Source organism: Propithecus coquereli, unplaced genomic scaffold, assembly GCF_000956105.1.
Source record: "Propithecus coquereli isolate 6110/MARCELLA unplaced genomic scaffold, Pcoq_1.0 Scaffold79, whole genome shotgun sequence".
NCBI classification, from domain to species: Eukaryota; Metazoa; Chordata; class Mammalia; order Primates; family Indriidae; genus Propithecus; species Propithecus coquereli.
In genome coordinates this window covers 5,157,179-5,175,039 of record NW_012154062.1, presented here as the reverse complement: position 1 = coordinate 5,175,039, position 17,861 = coordinate 5,157,179, and the positions used below count along the sequence as shown (strand labels likewise).

The following is a 17,861-nucleotide window of genomic DNA, read 5'->3' as shown; positions in this document are numbered from 1 at the left end:
TTTTTCATTTAATTATTTACCAGGTAAAAAAGAAAAAATAGTGATTGTTTCTCTTCACCCCCAACATTTCTGTTTCCCAAGGTCCAGTGGGAGAGAAATTCATTGACGGGATCGGTGATTTGTGCTCCTGGCCTGGAGCAAATTCTCCTCTGTTCTACCCACCTGGGATAGGAGGGGGCACAGGGCGAAGGGCTCCAGTATCCTTGCTCCTGGGCAGCAGAGTGGCAGTGTGGCTGTCATCTTTTCTTCCCTGTGTTGCCAGAGCATCCAGACCCTCTCCTGCCTGTCCTCCTACCACACCCTCTCCAGTTCCTCACAGGAAGCGGGAAGATGGGACTGCAGGAGGCAGGGGCAGTGCAGAGCCAGCCGGGAAGCACACACAGACCCTGCAGAAGGGCACGACCTCCTGCGTCTACTGCACATCCTGGCTCAGACCCCCTGCCCTGGGCAGTGGGCTGAAAGCAAAATGCTTTCCAAATTCAAACCAAGAGCCTGTTGTTGTGTGCCAGGCTCAAGAAGGGGAGGTGTATTGTTGTGTGGCTCATTCTGGAAAATAAATATATACTTTTAAATTTAAGTTACTCATGATGGGGCCAAGGCAAAAATTTTGCCTCTTTAAAAAAGCATACAGGATTTGGACATCTTGGGAGCCCTAGAGTCGCCTGGGCCTCTCCCCACCCAAGTGCAAAAGACCCAGAATAATCCCTTCCCCATCGGCAGATCTCCTTCTGCGTGAGACGGAAGAGGCGGTGCCCACCAACCACCTGAGCCCCCTCCCAGCAGTCACAACTCTGAGCCACTCAGGGATGACCTTTTCCTCTGAACACTTGGGAGATTTTGACAAATAACCCTAGAGAAAAATCTTTTACACTGTATGTTTCTCCATAAAATAGCAGCTATTAATCCCCTCAAATAAAACTTTTAAGTATTTGAGTCTCATTCTTCTCATTACCAGTGGAAACTGAGTGGGACAGGAATAAGTTATTGAACTGACATTACGGACAGAATAAACCCCTCTAAAAGACCGTGGGGGTCGCTGGTCAGGGGGACTGATTTTGATTTGGCAAAGCTGCAAATCTTTCACCTTCATGGGCTGGAACGAAGCTGGTGGGTGAAGACAAACCTAACTGAGCCAACGACAAGAACTGCAGGCTATGAGAGACGACAGGTCAAACACACAACTGTATAAAGTGTGGCACTAGAAAGATGAGAAGGCAGGTCCATGACACCACTGGGAGCACGCCTGCGGGGCAACGCTTCCAGAGATCCTATCTGTCCTGTAGGAAGTGGTAGTAGCAACCAGATAAGTCAGAGTGGTTCTCCTTCCTCCTCTTCCCCACGAACTGTGAAGAGCTTCTCATTTAAATGACTATATACACACACAAGCCTGGTCTTTCTTTTACATGAGGGTCCTTCACTTGAGGGTCCTACAATGGCTTTAGAGAGTCGGTTCCAATTGCCTTTTCGGAGATTTACTGCTTGGGATGGAACCTGCAAGGAGAAGAAATGACTGAACGCTGGAACAGGAAAATCTTTAGGTTGAAAGCATCCCAGTGTTTAAGGGACTGAGTCTTATTGTAAGTAAAGAACCCCCACTCCCTTACAAGGCTTTGGTACCCCAGCAAACTGAGTCATTGGGCTGGAACCCACTGACTCTGTTAGCCAGAAGGCCACATGCCCACCAGCAACCCTGGAAAGCAGCTCCGTACCTCCTTCTGATAAGGACAGCTTCTCAAGTTCAGCTTCAAGTTCAGCATCTGAGATCCTAGGGTTAGGCACACTGTTGGTATAAAACGTCTCATGGGGGTTGTCGGGCAGATCCAAAGGTTCTTTGGTGGTGTCCTGAAGGAGGATGTCCAACTCCTTCTCCAGTTCCTCACTGTCAAAATCTGGACAGAAGAGATGACATCAGAACACACAAACTCCAGGAGGAAACGCATTAACGAGTCCAGGACTGAGGTTACCACAACCACTGAGCTTTACGCAAGTGGCCCAGGCCTCCTTGCAGGTTAAGAATATCACGTGAGTCAGGAGACAGAGGTGCCTTCAAGCAGATACTCTTTTTCCATATAGAGCCAGGTCACCAAGGAGGTGTGCTCTGCTAACCCCATGGAATGGACACTGCCCCCCTCGCCCTTGAAGAAGGATCTTCTGGTCAGAAGCCTTGTAAATAAGGAACGCTGGAGCACAGATGGGTCACTAGCACAGCCTCTCGAGGAGGAAATGGCAATTCCTTCCTACTGCTCCTGCAGAAAAGCCCCAGGTCGGCTCTGCTACGAGAAGCCCCCCTGCACCAGGAGAAGCAAATCCAGGATGAAACCACAGCACAGGGAAGCGACGACCTCTTAGAAAGAAAGCGAGAAAGAGAGAAAGCATCATCTTGTCAACTCACTCACCTAAGCCATTGGTTACCCCGCCAGCCAGAGTCTGAGAAACTTCATCCTGGGTGTCACAGAGCTGTAAGAAACAAGTGCAAACCCTGGAACTGGGAGTGGTGGCTCTGAGCACCTTGGTTTTTGGGGAACAATGTCTAGGGTTGCAAAGCAAGACCGCCCCATCTGAGAATCAAGGAAAGCTTCCTTCAGTTCACAAGGTAACAAGTCAAGTTTGGGAAAAGAGGACATGTAACAAAGTCGGATCTGTCCCCCGTAACTTCCCTCTGTGTGTGCCCCTCCCCGGCCCCTTCCTGTACCTCTTGGATCTGATCCACAAGGCTCTCTGCCTTCTCCACTGTGACATCCTTCATGGAGAGTTTTAGTGCTCCTACCCCAGCCTGGTAGGCATTAAATACCTAAAGAGAAAGCTAAGTTGTTAGTGCAAATGACAAACATTTGGCAAAATATATATATATAATATTGTTTCAGCTCCAAAAGATAGCTTTGGGGTTTTTCTGTGACCCAAGCTCAATTCACCCCACAAGCACTGAGGTCAAATTTCCCAACAGGAAAGGCAAAGGCAACCCCACCACATCCTAAAAGAACCCAGGCATCCTTCAAACAGCAAAGCCGCGGATGTGGGGCTGAGCGGTGTATGCTGGAGAGACCAGCCAGGGCTGGAGCGGAGGGAGCGGCTACCATCTGATCTGTCTGGGAGGCACAGATCCGGTCCAGAATGCCTTGAACAGTGTCCAGCTTGGCATGCAGGGCCTCGATGCGCTTCTCCGTCCGTTGCTTGGCCTTGAGAGACCGCAGCGCCTAGGGGGCACGGAGACTTAGGTCAGGGCTGGATTGGACAAGCCAGAGGGCAAGAGGAAGACAGCCCTTCCCAGACAGTAAGTCCATCCCAGGCCTTCTTCCCTCTCATTTGTAAAATCAGCTGTGGTGCCTGGGCCACCTGCTGACACTGTCCCCTCGAGCCTGCGGCAGGCTGCTCTCTGAATTGCTGGGCACCTGTCCCTGCGGCCCAGGACACTGCTACGTGGTGGAGGGGAAGAGAACTCACCAGTTGCTTCTTTCCTTCTCGGCATGCTCGGCGGGCTTCTTCTTTACACCTGTGAAACAAAGGGACAGATCGAGATGACAGTGCCACACAATGGGAGTGGCAGGGTCCTCAAGGGTCCCTGAGAACAGCACTTAGTTAAGGTGGTCTGAAATCTGAAGACAAAACCCACTCTACCCAATGGCAGGGAAAAGGATGCCCACCAGCTGAGACCTGTCTTGTTCACTGTTGTACCCCGAGTCCCAGAGACAATGCCTGGCTAACGGTCCAATGAATACTGGCACGGAAGAGCGTAAACATACCACACAGTCGTAATCTCAGTTGGGGGGGCATTAAGACTCATTTTTTTTTTCCTTTGTGATATTGTGATTTCCATGATTTCTGCATTGAACAATCAGTACTTCTAGCAATAATAATAACCTTTTTTTTTTTTTAAAAAAAAAAGAGCCCACAGATAACCAATGTTTTACTGGCTCTGAGGGCCAGGCAGGGGAGTAGGGGGCTCAGCACAGGGGTAAAATTACCTCTCTGCTTCCTGGGATAAGGACTCCACTTTGCGCGAGAGAAGCTGCTCACTCTGCATCAGCTGGTACACCCCGACATCTACGTCGTTGACGGGAGACACCTTGGCATGTGGCCCCCGCGCAAACTTCACAATCTGAGGGACAGGGAAAAATTACTGCTGTCTCTAGCGTAAAAGCTGAGAAATTTCCAAGCAAGAGTGCTGGGAGGCATGTGGGTACAATGGTCTCCGCTTATCTATGGGGGACACATCCCAAGACTCCCAGCAGATGCCTGAAACCTCAGATAGTACTGAACTCTATACATACATACTATGCACGAGTTTTTTTTTCCCGTCTTCACAATTTTACCAATAGAAGACACATTCTTATCATAGATCTTAGCAAGCTCAGCATGTGATTCTTTTTTATTATTAGGTTGAGAACTTTCACATTTTCATTTAAAGGAAGCGCTTTATGACTTCTTTGGCATATCCAAACTTCTCTTTGCCAGCATCACTACCCTTGTGCCTTGGGGCTATCACTCGTATAATAAGGGTTACTAAAACACAAGCACTGCGGTTCCATGACAGTCGATCTGATAACCAAGACAGCCACTGAGTGACTCATAGGCAGAGAGTGTCTACAGCGTGGATACACTAGCAAAGGGGTGATTCATGTCCTGGGCAAGATACAGCAGGATGGTGTGAGATTTCATCACGTTACTCAGAATGATATGCAATTGAAAACTTATGTTTATGTTTGGAATTTACTATTTAATATTTTTGGACTGTGGCTGACCACAGATAACTGAAAGCCTGGAAGGCAAAGCCTGGCCAGGGGGGACTACTGTACACCCTCAGTAAGTCATTGCTGAGTCAGGGAACGAACAGACGAACTTCCATACCTTCTCCCCACTCTGCTCGAGGACTGTGACTCTCTTCTCCTTCTGCAGCTGCAGCAGCACCAGGTAGAAGGTCCTCTCGTCGGGGCAGGAGTTAGCACAGAGGGCGCTCAGCTCCGACAGGGCCACCACAGGGTGGGAGGAGAGAGGGGAGCTCTGATACAGGCGATACACCTCCTCGGCCTTTTCCTGCAGGGAAGGCAAAATGGGCTTACAGGCCCTGGTCACCGCCATGGGACACAGTGAGCCCTGACCCTAAGCTTCAAAACCGTGATCACGCAAGGCAAGAGCAGGGACACACTGACCCCAACCTCCCTAAAGCAGTGGCTTTTTTTAAAAGGAAAAAGGACTTATGTTTTTTAAAACCCTGGAGGGAAGTTGAATGACTATGTATGAAATGAGGCTCATGACTCGTGGGGAGCCGGCTCTGCGCTTGCACTTCCACCTGGACTTCGTGTTTCTGCCTCTCCCTGGCCTTGCTCCCCAAGGGAAGGATGAGGCGGTGGGTGTGGCGGAAGGAGCTGTGAACTAGAGCTGAGGCCTGATTTCCAGCCTGGCCAATGCGACCGTGGACCAGTCACCGTCTCGCTGGTCCTCAGTAACCCTCTCACAAACCAAAGAGGGTGGATGAGAGGGCATCTGAATTCTCTTCCAATTCTGGCCGTTCTGTTCTTCTGCCGATCGGCAACACTGCAAACGCTGCAAAAGGACTGCAAAAGAGGACCTGAGCTTGGCCCAGAACCACCCAAACCACACTGCAGTCTCTGCGGGGACCCTGACTGAGCCCCGGAGCTCCGGGCACCGGGTGGGGGGAATAACCACGTGGGTGGGGAGAGGAAGTGTAGACGGGAAGAAGGGGGTACCCCCACAGAAAATGTGGGCTGTTCAGTCAAACATCCCAGGGAACAGAGAGAGACTGGTAGCTTTTGGACATCTCCTCAATCTGAGGCAGAGTGTGCGGGGGTCTGCCGAGGTGAGGAGAAACGGGTGCTTTTCTTGGGGCGGGGGTGGGGATCCTGAACTGGTCCAGCCATGTGGAAGCTCCCAGGCTACGCGAGGGCCCTGAAGTCAGGCTCGGTCTGTGAGTTTCAGAAATAACGACTGTCTGCAATACACTCTGCCACTCAGTGCTCAGTCCATGTTGTAAACACACACACACACACAGAAAGGTTGCCACAACCCCATCCGTAGCAGTTTTGTTGGAGTGGCGGCCGAAGCAGGTCTGCACTGGGTGACAGAGTGAATGGGAGGTGAGGAAGTAGTGACGATAAAGCTTGATTGAGAAGGAGACAGCAGTCATCGGGCAGGGCCCAGGTACGGCAGGAGACAATGTGTGATGGGAAAGGCTTGGGTGGGTTTGGAGGCTGAAGAAGGAGAGCAACGAGAGAGGGAGACGGGGCGGACAGAGGCGAGCTGATGGGACAAAGGGACAAGCATCCTGAGTGTGGGGGAGGGGGGCGGAGACGGGCTCTGAGGTTAGGCTGGGTGAGAGGACACACAACGCAGGCCTGACTCAGGACAGTCGACCTTCTCTGTGAAGTGCCCGCAGAGAGTAAAGAAGACAGAGAATGGAACGAGTGTGTGAGGGAACGGGAGAGGACAAGAAAGCTGGGCTGCTGGCCGGGCGCGGTGGCTCACGCCTGTAATCCTAGCACTCTGGGAGGCCGAGGTGGGCGGATCATTTGAGCTCAGGAGTTCGAGACCAGCCTGAGCAAGAGCGAGACCCCGTCTCTACTAAAAAAAAAAAAAAAATAGAAAGAAATTATCTGGACAACTAAAAATATATAGAAAAAATTAGCCGGGCATGGTGGCGCATGCCTGTCGTCCCAGCTACTCGGGAGGCTGAGGCAGGAGGATCGCTTGAGCCCAGGAGTTTGAGGTTGCTGTGAGCTAGGCTGACGCCACGGCACTCACTCTAGCCCGGGCAACAGAGTGAGACTCTGTCTCAAAAAAAAAGAAAGCTGGGCTGCTGAGTGGCTCTGAGGGCCTCCTACAGCTGGGGGCCACCAAGGAGGCCTCAGTCTGGGTGACAGGGTGATTTTCTCCAGCAGGGATGGCAGACCAAGCAGCTGATCTAAGGCTGTGGATCTGTTGGGCATCTCCTGGCAGGGACCAAGAGACACGCGAAGGAGCGGAGGACGCAGACAAGATAGTCAGCCAAGCAATGGGCCAAGTGATCTGGGCGGGGCGGGAAGGGCAGGCCAGGCCAGGAGGAAGCTGACTGACCAGGATAGTATGAAGGGACCAAGGCCCTGGTGGCCTCTTCGAGGCAGAAGGGCGTGGACAGGGGCAGGCAGGCCGTCAGTAAGCTGGAAGGGGAAAGTGTATTGTCAGAAAGTAGAAAGCTGGGCCTAGTTTGCTGACTCAGGGGCAGGCAAAGCTAAAAGTCACAAGGTCCTCAAAAATCCTGAGAAATTCTTGTCAGTAAACCACAGAAGGCAACGCACTTCCTCAACTATAGCTTATTGTTAATCCCTACAAATACTAGCAAATAATCAACGGTTTGTTACTGACAATTCCCAGACAAACGATCACCCTTGAAATGTCAAAGTCTAACTAACAAATAAATAATGCTACAAAGCATGGTAGAAGGGAGGTCAGATAAACTCAGTTATCAACTACGTCACCATGTAAAAGAGACAGTCTTTTTCTAAGAATTACACAGGAATGCGGAGGACCCCGCTATCACAGCAGATGACACCCGACACCCACTTCTGAGCACCCACCTTGAGCAGCTCCACAGCCACAAGCACCTCCTCGGCTGGGACCTTATTCTCCCCCAGCACGTTAGAAAGAGTCCACTTGAGAGGCTTCAGCAGGAAGACCCCAACCCCCCAGGAGATCCAGCTGCTGTCTACACTGGCCATGAAGTCTGACTCCCGCTGCAGCTCCCCTCGGCTGCAGGGAAAGAAAGAAAAGGGCACGTAGTAGCACTTAACACAATGTCCCATTCCAGTCCCCTCCTCCGCCCCCTCTCCTGACCCCAAGAGAGGAATTTTACCACCATCATCATCATCCCTACCATTTATTAGGTACCTACTCTGTGCCAGCTACGATACACAGCATGGTTTATACTACAGCCTTAAGCCTCACAACAATTCTGCAAGATAGGTGGTGTTATCAGCATTTTAATAATGAGAAAACCGAGGGACTGCGAAGGGAAGGAGAGAGGCCAAATCTAAACCATGATTTGCCAGGCTGCAAAACACAAGCGCTCCACTAAGACGACAGAGGCACAGGAGGCCACCAGACCCACGTTGAGATTTCCTTTGACAAATGGAGCTCAAAACAATAACGAGAAAATAATGGATCATTGTCAAGTGTAAAACATAAGGAAGAATACAAAGAGGAAGGACTCTCTGCTATTCCTAAGCAAGGGTGGGGATGAGATGTAAGTGTTTCATCGTAATAACAATAGTAGCTAAATTTACTAAATGCTTACCACAGCCAGTCACTATACTAAGGGCTATATAAGGAATATCTCTTCAAATCCTCACAATAAACCTAGGTACAATTATCACCATTTTATAATTAGTCAAACTGAGGCTTAAAGACAGCATAGAATTTGTCCAGGCACACATAATTTAGCAAATGGCAGAGCCAGGATTTGGTTCCAGGCTGGTTGGCCATCAAGAAAGCTGTTAACTACGATGCTCTGCTGCTTCCATGGAGAAGTATCTCGCTCATAAATCCTTCAGGTGCCAGACCCAGTCCAGCACCAGGAAGCTTTAATAAGAGTGCCAGCAGTCAGGGAGAGGAGATACGGAGGTGTTGCAGGTCTCTGCATTGGGAGTAGCAGACGATCTGCTTCTGCAGTAAGGAGGCCCATTCTGGTCTCATCCCTTACTGACTTCTTCAACTACTGTTTCCCCTGTCCCCCACTTTAGGAGTGAATTAAAACTTTTTCCACAGTACACTTTCTCAGAAAGGCTTGTCACATCAATGTCAAACAATGAACAGGTACTGGGAACAAAAGTGGAGAAGGTAGACCTCTTAATCAGCCAGAGCAGCAAGCTAAAAACAAAAACAAAAAACACATCAGAGTCGATTTTCTCCTTCCTTCACGTAGGGAGGTACCAGGCAAAGTTGATCTCAGTGATAATATACAGTGTGAAGTGCAAATGATTTAGAATCTGAAGACCAGTGGTCCAGCCCTGGCATTACCTCTAACTAGCTATGTAACCCTGAGTAAGTCATGTGATCCCTCTGAGACTCAGTTTCCTCTTCTGTCTATAACCTTGCCATAAGGCTGTTGAGAGGGTTAGATGAAATGGTGTATGCAAAGTCTCTGCATACTGTGAAGGGTGGACAAATATTAGATATCAATGTTACCTCCTTAGGTACCTCCAAAACACTGCACATGTATCACATATTATCACCTACAGACCTTTTTAGGGCACCAAGATACTCAGTAAAGCTCTCCTCCTCTTCCATGTCCTCTGTGCTCCAAACGGCCTGTGCCAAGGACAAGTCAGACGCATGACCTGTGCCACGGACTGATGCAAGATGCCCACAGGCCTCTTCCCTATGATTGCCCTCTTCCTAGCTGTGACCTTCCTTAGTTCAGTAAATCCTATCTCGCAGACCTTCTGCTCCAAGAGTAATTCAAATTTGGAGGCCCTTACGAAGTAACTACATAACGGGATTCTAGTACAGACAAACCACTCTCGCCTCTGCCAGGCTGGCTTCTCGTTTTACTGTCCGGAACACATCTGATAGGACCATCCTGGCCCCCAATCTCCTCCCAGGTCCCCCCCTCTCCCCCAGCCTCTTTCTTATCTTCTTCCTTTTTCGTCCACTGAACGAACACTGGACGCCTACTCTGACCCAGACCCTGGGCTGGGCGCAGTGCACTGTCAGAGAACAGGACTAGGTCCCGCCCCACCCGCCCGGCCCCGGCCCGCCCCTCACCGCAGCAGGTCCTGCAGCACGGTGGCCAGCCCCAGCGGGACGCTACCCTTGCGCTGAAAGGCCTCCTGCAAGTCCCGCAGACGCAGGCGCACCACCCCCTGGCGGCGGCTGTGGCTCAGCACCAACGGCGCCCAGAAGCCCATCTTGCTGTCCCAGTCGGTGCTGTTCACCTCGCGACTCCTCTTGAAGGCGGAGAACAGGAAGGACATGCGCTCCTCATCCTCCTCCCACTCGGGGGGCAGTAGGCCTGCCGGGTCTGCCCCGGCCAGGGCCTCGGCCTCCCGCTCCGGGGACCACATCGGAACCCCAGCCCCGGCAAGGACCCGAACACAACCCTGGCCCTGGTCCTCTTCCGCCCTAGTTCCCTCCCGGCTTCCGTTCCCGGACCACCTCCTTCTCTGTCATCACGTCACCGCCACCCTCAGCGTGAAATAAATCCTGGAAGTCCTCAAAGCGCATGCGTCAAGCTGCATTTGCTTCACCGGGAGGCGGAATGATGACGTTTTTTCAGATCGACTCTTCCTCCCACGGTCTTTGTGAGGAAAGAAGAGCTTCGCGCGTGCTCAGCAGGTAGATGCTCATTGCTCCCCTTTAGGAATCATAGAGTACGGCAAAGCATTGTAGAGAGGCGAACGGTTACGCCTCTAATTTGTGGTTTGAGATCGTGGGACTGGAGGGTCCTCGCTAAGAGGCGCGAGCGGCTCCAGAACCATCCTGATGGGTCCTTCTATCACGGTTTACCGCTCCTAGACCAGACGTGCTTACTTCAGACATTTAAGCTTCTAAGGTATCTTCCTTTTAAGACAACGTCAGCCGATAAAAAGAACTGTCCGTCACTCAAGCTCTGTGACAGCGCACACGCTTATATTTAGAGATATATGAGCTTCTACTACTCTTGCCCCGCACCTTCTGCTCTGGCGTGTTTCCTTCACAGTCTCAGTATCTTACTGATCCTTTAAGGCCAGGCGCGAGTTTAAATAACTTTTCCCTAAAACCTTCTTCGACTGTCCTGACTCATTGTTGATCTCTCTCCTGGACTACACACTTTAGCATTTACTATTGTGTCTCCTGTTCCTTCCCTAGTTCCTTAAGGGGAGGTAAAATGAGCTCATATATATAAGGCTCTCACAGAGGATTTTAGGAGCAATGAAGCTGTCCAGTGTGTTGGGAGTAAATTGATTTTCTTTTTAACTGACCCATTTATAAGGTGAAAGAAGTTTCCTGTGTGATGAAACAAAGTAACAATTGCCACCATTAAATATGAATCTGGCCTCTGCCACTCACTGACTGTGTGGCCTTGATCAAGTACCTCACCTTTCTGAGGCTGTTTCCTCTTACATAAAATAATATTTCTGAATAGGGTTGTTTGAAGGAAATGTTACGATTGTGTGTAAAGTGCCTAGCACATAGTATGCTAGGCATTATTACTGAGTTTCACGGTGTGTAGTAGTTGGAACTGAGGGTAAGAAAGAATTTTTTTTTTTTTTTTTTTTTTTTGAGACAGAGTCTCACTCTTTTGCCCGGGCTAGAGTGAGTGCCGTGGCGTCATCCTAGCTCACAGCAACCTCAAACTCCTGGGCTCAGGCGATCCTCCTGCCTCAGCCTCCCGAGTAGCTGGGACTACAGGCATGCGCCACCATGCCCGGCTAATTTTTTCTATATATTTTTAGTTGTCCAATTAATTTCTTTCTATTTTTAGTAGAGACGGGGTCTCGCTCTTGCTCAGACTGGTTTCGAACTCCTGAGCTCAAACAATCCGCCCGCCTCGGCCTCCCAGAGAGCTAGGATTACAGGCGTGAGCCACCACGCCCGGCCAGAAAGAATTTTAATAAGCATTTTGAGGGAGGAAAAGAGATATATGATTGGATATATAAATATGTGTATTGACTGATATCTATGTATTCTGTCAGATTTCTCCAAGCACTTTCACAGCCAATACTCATTTAATACTCATAACAACTCTATGAAGTGTTGATTCTTTATCCATTTTACAGAAGAGAAAGTTGAACCACAACTATTTTAAGTCTGGTGGAGAACATTCTAGAAAAGAATAATATAGAACGTGAACAAAGAAGTTGTACGTTAAAAAGCACACTTCCGACATGCTGTCATGTCCAATAAAATGGCTGGTTGGTTTGTGTCATGAGAGAGACTAGTTTGTTTTCTTACCTTGGTCTCTGTGTCCGAAGAGTGCTACACCTAAGCATATTTTAGGAGAGTAAAGTTATGTACCTGAGGCTGCCTGCACCTGAAAGAGCCACCGGTTCCTGACACTTCCAGGCAGAAAGCTCTTCACTTTCCGAGTTACTGAGGCTGAGTTACTGGGAATGGCAGAGAATGGATAAAAGCTCTGCTAATCCTGAGAAGGGATATGGGGCATCTGGCAAGTTCTTTCTCACCTCAGGGCTTCCACCCACTACACTCTTCCTCTGCTCTGCATGACTGGCTTGCTTTCATCCTTTAGTTCACAGTTTAAATGTCACCTCCCCAGAAAAGCCTTGTTGAACACCCTATCTAAAATAGCACCCTTGGGATGTTAGAACAGATGGGTCAGTTTGACAACACCTGCTGATTACTCTTAATATTGCAAAAAGAATGACAACAAGACATTTATGTGCCTCCTGAACTAATACAACAGGAAGTACACAGAACCACCTATGAAGTATTTTGTCAAAAAATTGAATCTGATCGAGCCACTAGACCTAAGTACTAATTCATGGGGGTAAAAAAAATCAGAAGATAGAGGAACATGGTAAGTGAAAACTGAAGTTGCACTCAGCAACATCCAGACTATGGACAATACTACTTAATAATGGCCTTGTCAACAAAATGACTTATTTTTTTTCAGACAGAGACTTGCTCTGTCGCCCTGGGTAGAGTGCAGTGGCATCGTCAAAGCTCACTGCAACCTCAATCTCTTGGGCTCAAGTGATCCTTCTGCCTCAGCGGGGACTACTGGGACTATAGGCGCACGCCATTTTGCCCTGCTATTTTTTTTCTATTTTTAGTAGAGACGGGAATCTTGCTCTTGCTATGGCTGGTCTCAAACTCCTGAGCTCAAGCAATCCTCCTGCCTCAGCCTTCCAGAGTGCTAGGATTGCAGGCATAAGCCACCATGCCAGGCCAACAAAGAGACTTTTTATGTGAAATGTGTGCACCTTATTGGATCCTATTTGCACAATGAATCATAAAAACTCATCTATGAGGCAGGTCACTTCTATGAAAAGAATAGTGGTTTGGGGGAAATGGGTATGACTGTTAGTGGGTGTGGAGTTTCTTTTTGGGGTGATGATGAACATCTCCAAAAATTGATTTTAGTGATGGTTGTACACTTCTATGAACATATTAGTAACCACTGAGTTGTTCACTTTAAAGTAGTGAATTTTATGATATGTGAATTACATCTCAGTAACCTTCTTGAGGAAAAAAAAGAAGAAAGGTATAAAAATCTGTGACCTGAAGATCCACATTAATCAACCATAAAATAAGTGTAAAATAAACTCAGAGGAAATGACAGGAAGGAAATGACTAGAAATCAATAAAATAAAATACAAACAATGAAAGGAATCAACAAACCAGGAGTTGGTTTTCAGAAATGATCAACAAAATTAAGAAAATGCAATTAATAAATCAAATTTCAAAAGGAAAAAAAAACACATAATGCCAATATCAGGAATTAACGATGGGATATTATTACAAATTCTACAGCCATTAAAAGGATACTCGTGGAATCTTATGAATCTTTACAGCAATAAATTTGACAGCTTGGATGAAATGGACAAATTTCTTCAAATATACTATTATGCTTAGCAAAATAGCCACAAGATGTCCAGATAATTTGAATTACTCTATAGCTATTTATGAATTGAAATTCATTTTTAAATGAATTTCTTTTAAGCTTACAAGAATGAAAACTGCAGGCCCTTGTCACTTAACTGATGAATTTTATAAACATTTATGGAAGAAATAACACCAATCCTAAACAAATTGTTTCAGAAGGGGTGAACACTTCTTCACTGTTTTATAAGGCCAGCATGACCCTGATACCAAAATCTGATGGACATTACAAAAAAAGAAAATACTGATCAATATTCATTATGAATATAAATGTAAAAATCCTTAATTAAATAATAGCCAATTGAATTCAGAAAGAAGATAATATACCGTGAGCAACTGGGGTTTATTTTAGGAATAGAGTTGGGTTAATATCTGAAAATTAATCATTGTTATTCATGATATTAACAGGGTGAAGGAAAAAGCTATATGAATATGTTAATTGATGCAGAAAGAGCATTTAACAAAATTTAACACCCATTCATGATAAAAATTCTCATTATATTAGAAACAGAAGAGAACTTCCTCAATCTGATAAAATGCAGGTATGAAAAGCTACAGCTAACATCTGTTAAAAATGTTAAAAGATTGGCCAGGCGCGGTGGCTCACATTGTAATCCTAGCACTGCGATTTTGATAGGGATTGCATTTAACCTGTAGCTGAAAAAAAGGTAAGTGTTAATCAGGATGTGGAGAAATGGGGAGCCTTGTACCCTGTTAGTTACTATGTAAAATAGTGTGGACACTATGGAACACAGTGTGGCAGTTCCTCAAAAAATAAACATAAGATTGCCAGGTGATCTAGCCATTTCATTTCTGGATATATTCCAAAGAAATGAAAGCAGGGTCTCAAGGAGATTTTGTACATCCATCTTCATGTACAAAAAGCAACCCATGTGTCCATCAATACATGAATGTACAAGCAAAATGTGGCATATACATACAGTGGGATATTTTACAGCCTTAAAAAGGAGGGAAATTCTAACACATAGTATAACATGGATGAATTGTCTGGATATTATACTAAGTGAAATATACCAGTCACATGCAAAAAAGATAAATACTGTGTGGGTCCACTTACGCGAGGTACCTAGAGTAGTCAAATTCACAGAAACAGAAACTAGAATGGTGGTTGCCAAGAGCTGGGGAGATGGGGGCAGAGACAAATATGAATACAAGTGAACGGTTTTAAAACTGGGAGAAAAATGAAAGTTTTGTTTAGTTTTGGAGGCTGGAGGGAAAGCAATATGAGATTCATTTTATGATGGGTAAGATCTGGAAGCCACTCATGCCAGTCCCTGCCTTGTCCCCACAGGTCCTACCTTGCGTAGCCAGAAACATCAGACCTCAGGATCCATCGGCTGCCCGGCAGGACCGCCCCGTACCAGAGATGTGTCCAGCAGGTACATTCTAACACTGATCTCTAACCCTTCATACCACCTTGTCTCCGTGTTCTTCCAGTCTTCTGGTTCCTGCAATTCCTGATTCTTTTATTCATCAGATACTTGTTGATCCTTTGCCACATCCAAGGTCTTCATGTTATATCCCCATGTTTTCTGCTAAGAGTTTTGTAGTTTTAGCTCTTAAATTTAGGTATTTAATATATTTTGAATTAATTGTTGTATATGGTGTCACATAAGGGTCGAACATCATTCTTTTGCACGTGGCTATCCAGCCGCAGCCGTCCCAGCACCACTGGCTGAAAATACTATTCTTACCACTGGCTGAAAATACTATTCTTTTCCATTGAATGGCCTTTGCACCCTTGTCGGGAATCAGCTGACCATCAATGTATGGGTTTATTTTTGGACTCTTAATTCTATTCCAGTGATCTGTGCCTGTCCTCTTGCCACTACCACACTGTCTTGAATACTCTTGCTTTGTAGGGAGTTTTGAAATCAGGAAGTGTGTGAGTTTGCCTACTTTGTTTTGATTTTCCGGAATTATTTTGTTTATACTGGGTCCCTTGAAATTCCATATGAATTTTAGAATCAGCTTGTCAATTTCTAGGAAGAAGTCAGCTGAGTTTCTGATGGGGATTATGTTGAACCTATAGCTCAGTCTGGAGAATACTGTCCTCTTAACAATGTTAAGTCTTTTCATCCATAAACAGGAGATGTTTTGCCATGCGTTTAGATCATCTTTAATTTTTAAAATAATGCTTTGTAGTTTTTGGACTACAAATCTTGCATTTATTTTGTTAAATTTATTCCTAAATATTTAATGCTTTTTAATGCTATTGTAAATGAAATCTTTTTCTTACTTTCATTTTTGGATTCATTGTGAGTGTATAAAAATACAATGAAATTGATTTTTGTACATCGATCTCGTATTCTATAACCTTGTTAGATTTGTTTATCATTCTTAATGCTTTTTCAGTGGATTCCTTAGAATTTTCTCTATATAAGATCATGTCATTTACATACAGACATAATTTTACCTCTTCCTTTTCAATCTGGATGTCTTTTAGTTCTTTTTCTTGCCTAATTGCCCTGTGTAGAGCCTGCAGTACAATATTGAATAAATCGTGAAAACCAACATCTTTTTTGAAGAAAATCCTTTAGTCTTTCACCATTAAGTATGACTTTAGTTGTGGGATTTTGTAGATGCTCTTTATCAGGTTGAGGAAGTTCACTTCTATTCTTAGATTGTTTCATGACCTTTATCATAAAAGGTGTTAGATTTGGTCAAATGCTTTCTCTGTGTCTTTGGAAGTCATCATGTAACTTTTGGTTTTTATTCTATTGATATGATTTGTTACATTAATTTATTTTGGAATGTTGAACCAGCCATGCATTTCTGGGGAAAAAACCCACAGGGTCGGTGTAATTCTTTTGCTATGTTTTTGGATTTATATGTATGTGGATTTACTAGTATTTTTTTGCAGATTTTTGTATCCATATTCATAGAATCATTAGTCTGTAGTTTTCTTGTGATGTCCTTTTCTGATTTTGGTTTTGAGGTAATATTGTCCTCATAAAATGAATTGGAAAGTGCTCCCTCCTTTACTATTTTTATAAAGTTTATGAATAATTGGTATGAATTCTTCTTGAAATGTTTGGTAGAATTTGGTGGTGCAGCCGTCTGTGCCTCAGGTTTTCTTTTTGGGTAATTTTTAATACTCAGTCAATATCGTTACTTGTTCTAGGTCTATTCATATTGTCTATTTCATTTTGAGTCAGGTTCAGGAGTTTGTGTCTTTCTAGAAATTTATTCCTTTCATCTAAGTTACCTAATTTGTTGGCCTACAGAGGTTCATAATATTCTTTTATAATCCTTTTTATTTCTATGAGGTCAGTAGTAACATCCCCTCTCTCATTTCCGATTCTAATGTAGTCATGCTTCGCCTATCATGGGAACATGTCCTGAGAAACATGTCGTTGTGCAAACATCATGGAGTGTACTTACACACACCTAGGCTACCCACCTAGGCTACAAACCGGTACAGCGTGTTACTGAGTATTGCAGGCAATTGTAACACAATGGTAAGTATTTGTGTATCTAAACATATCAGAACATAGAAAAGGCACAATGAAAATGTAGTATAAAGGGTGAAAAAATGAAACACCTGTCTAGGGCACTTACCGTAAACGGAGCTTGCAGACTGGAATTTGCTCTGGATGAGTGAGGCAGTGAGTGAGCGTGAAGGCCTAAGACAGCACGGTACACTAATGCAGACTTTATAAACACTGCACACTTAGGCTACACCAAATTTATAAAACATTTTTTCTTTCTTCAATGATATTTACTTTATAAACATGTTAGTTTTTTAAAAAACTTTTTGACTCTTGTAATAACACTTAGCTTAAAACACAAACTCATTGTACAGCTATACAAAAATATTTTCTTTCTTTATATCCTTATTCTGTAAGTTTTTCTGAATTTTTTCAATTTTTTTTTTTTTTTTTACTTTTAAACTTTTTTGTTAAAAATGAAGATACAAACACACACATTAGCCTGGGCCTACACAGGGTCGGGATCATCAATATCAGTGTCTTCCGCCTCCACATCTCGTTTCACAGGAAGGTCTTCAAGGGCAATAACACACCTGGGGCTGTCATCTCCTGTGACAACAATGCCTTCTTCTGGAAAACTGCCTGAGGCTGTTTTGGTTACCTTTTTATTATAAGCAGAAGGAGTACAGTCTAAAATAACAATACAAAGTATAGTATAGTAAATATATAAATCAGTAACCTAGTCATTTACTTCATTATTAAGTATTATGTACTTAATAATGTGTGTGCTATGCTTTTTTTTTTACATTAAATATATGC

At 45.4% G+C, this 17,861-nt stretch overlaps 1 protein-coding gene across 2 annotated transcripts; it reads right to left on the bottom strand.

Annotated features, from left to right (window-relative positions):
* Positions 1 to 10,129, bottom strand: CHMP7 (charged multivesicular body protein 7). 2 transcript variants are annotated; one of them, XM_012663042.1, is made up of 10 exons: positions 9,754 to 10,129; positions 7,569 to 7,740; positions 4,846 to 5,031; positions 3,963 to 4,096; positions 3,442 to 3,490; positions 3,075 to 3,194; positions 2,693 to 2,791; positions 2,397 to 2,457; positions 1,710 to 1,889; positions 1 to 1,491 (listed from the first exon to the last, which is right to left on the bottom strand). In XM_012663042.1, the coding sequence occupies exons 1-10, from the start codon at positions 10,050 to 10,052 to the stop codon at positions 1,439 to 1,441; spliced, it is 1,353 nt and encodes a 450-aa protein (XP_012518496.1). In that variant the 5' UTR covers positions 10,053 to 10,129; the 3' UTR covers positions 1 to 1,438. The 2 variants fall into 2 exon arrangements, with proteins under 2 accessions (XP_012518496.1, XP_012518497.1); XM_012663043.1 differs by having other exon boundaries at positions 282 to 1,491; positions 9,924 to 10,127.
* Positions 10,130 to 17,861: the final 7,732 nt, after the last annotated feature.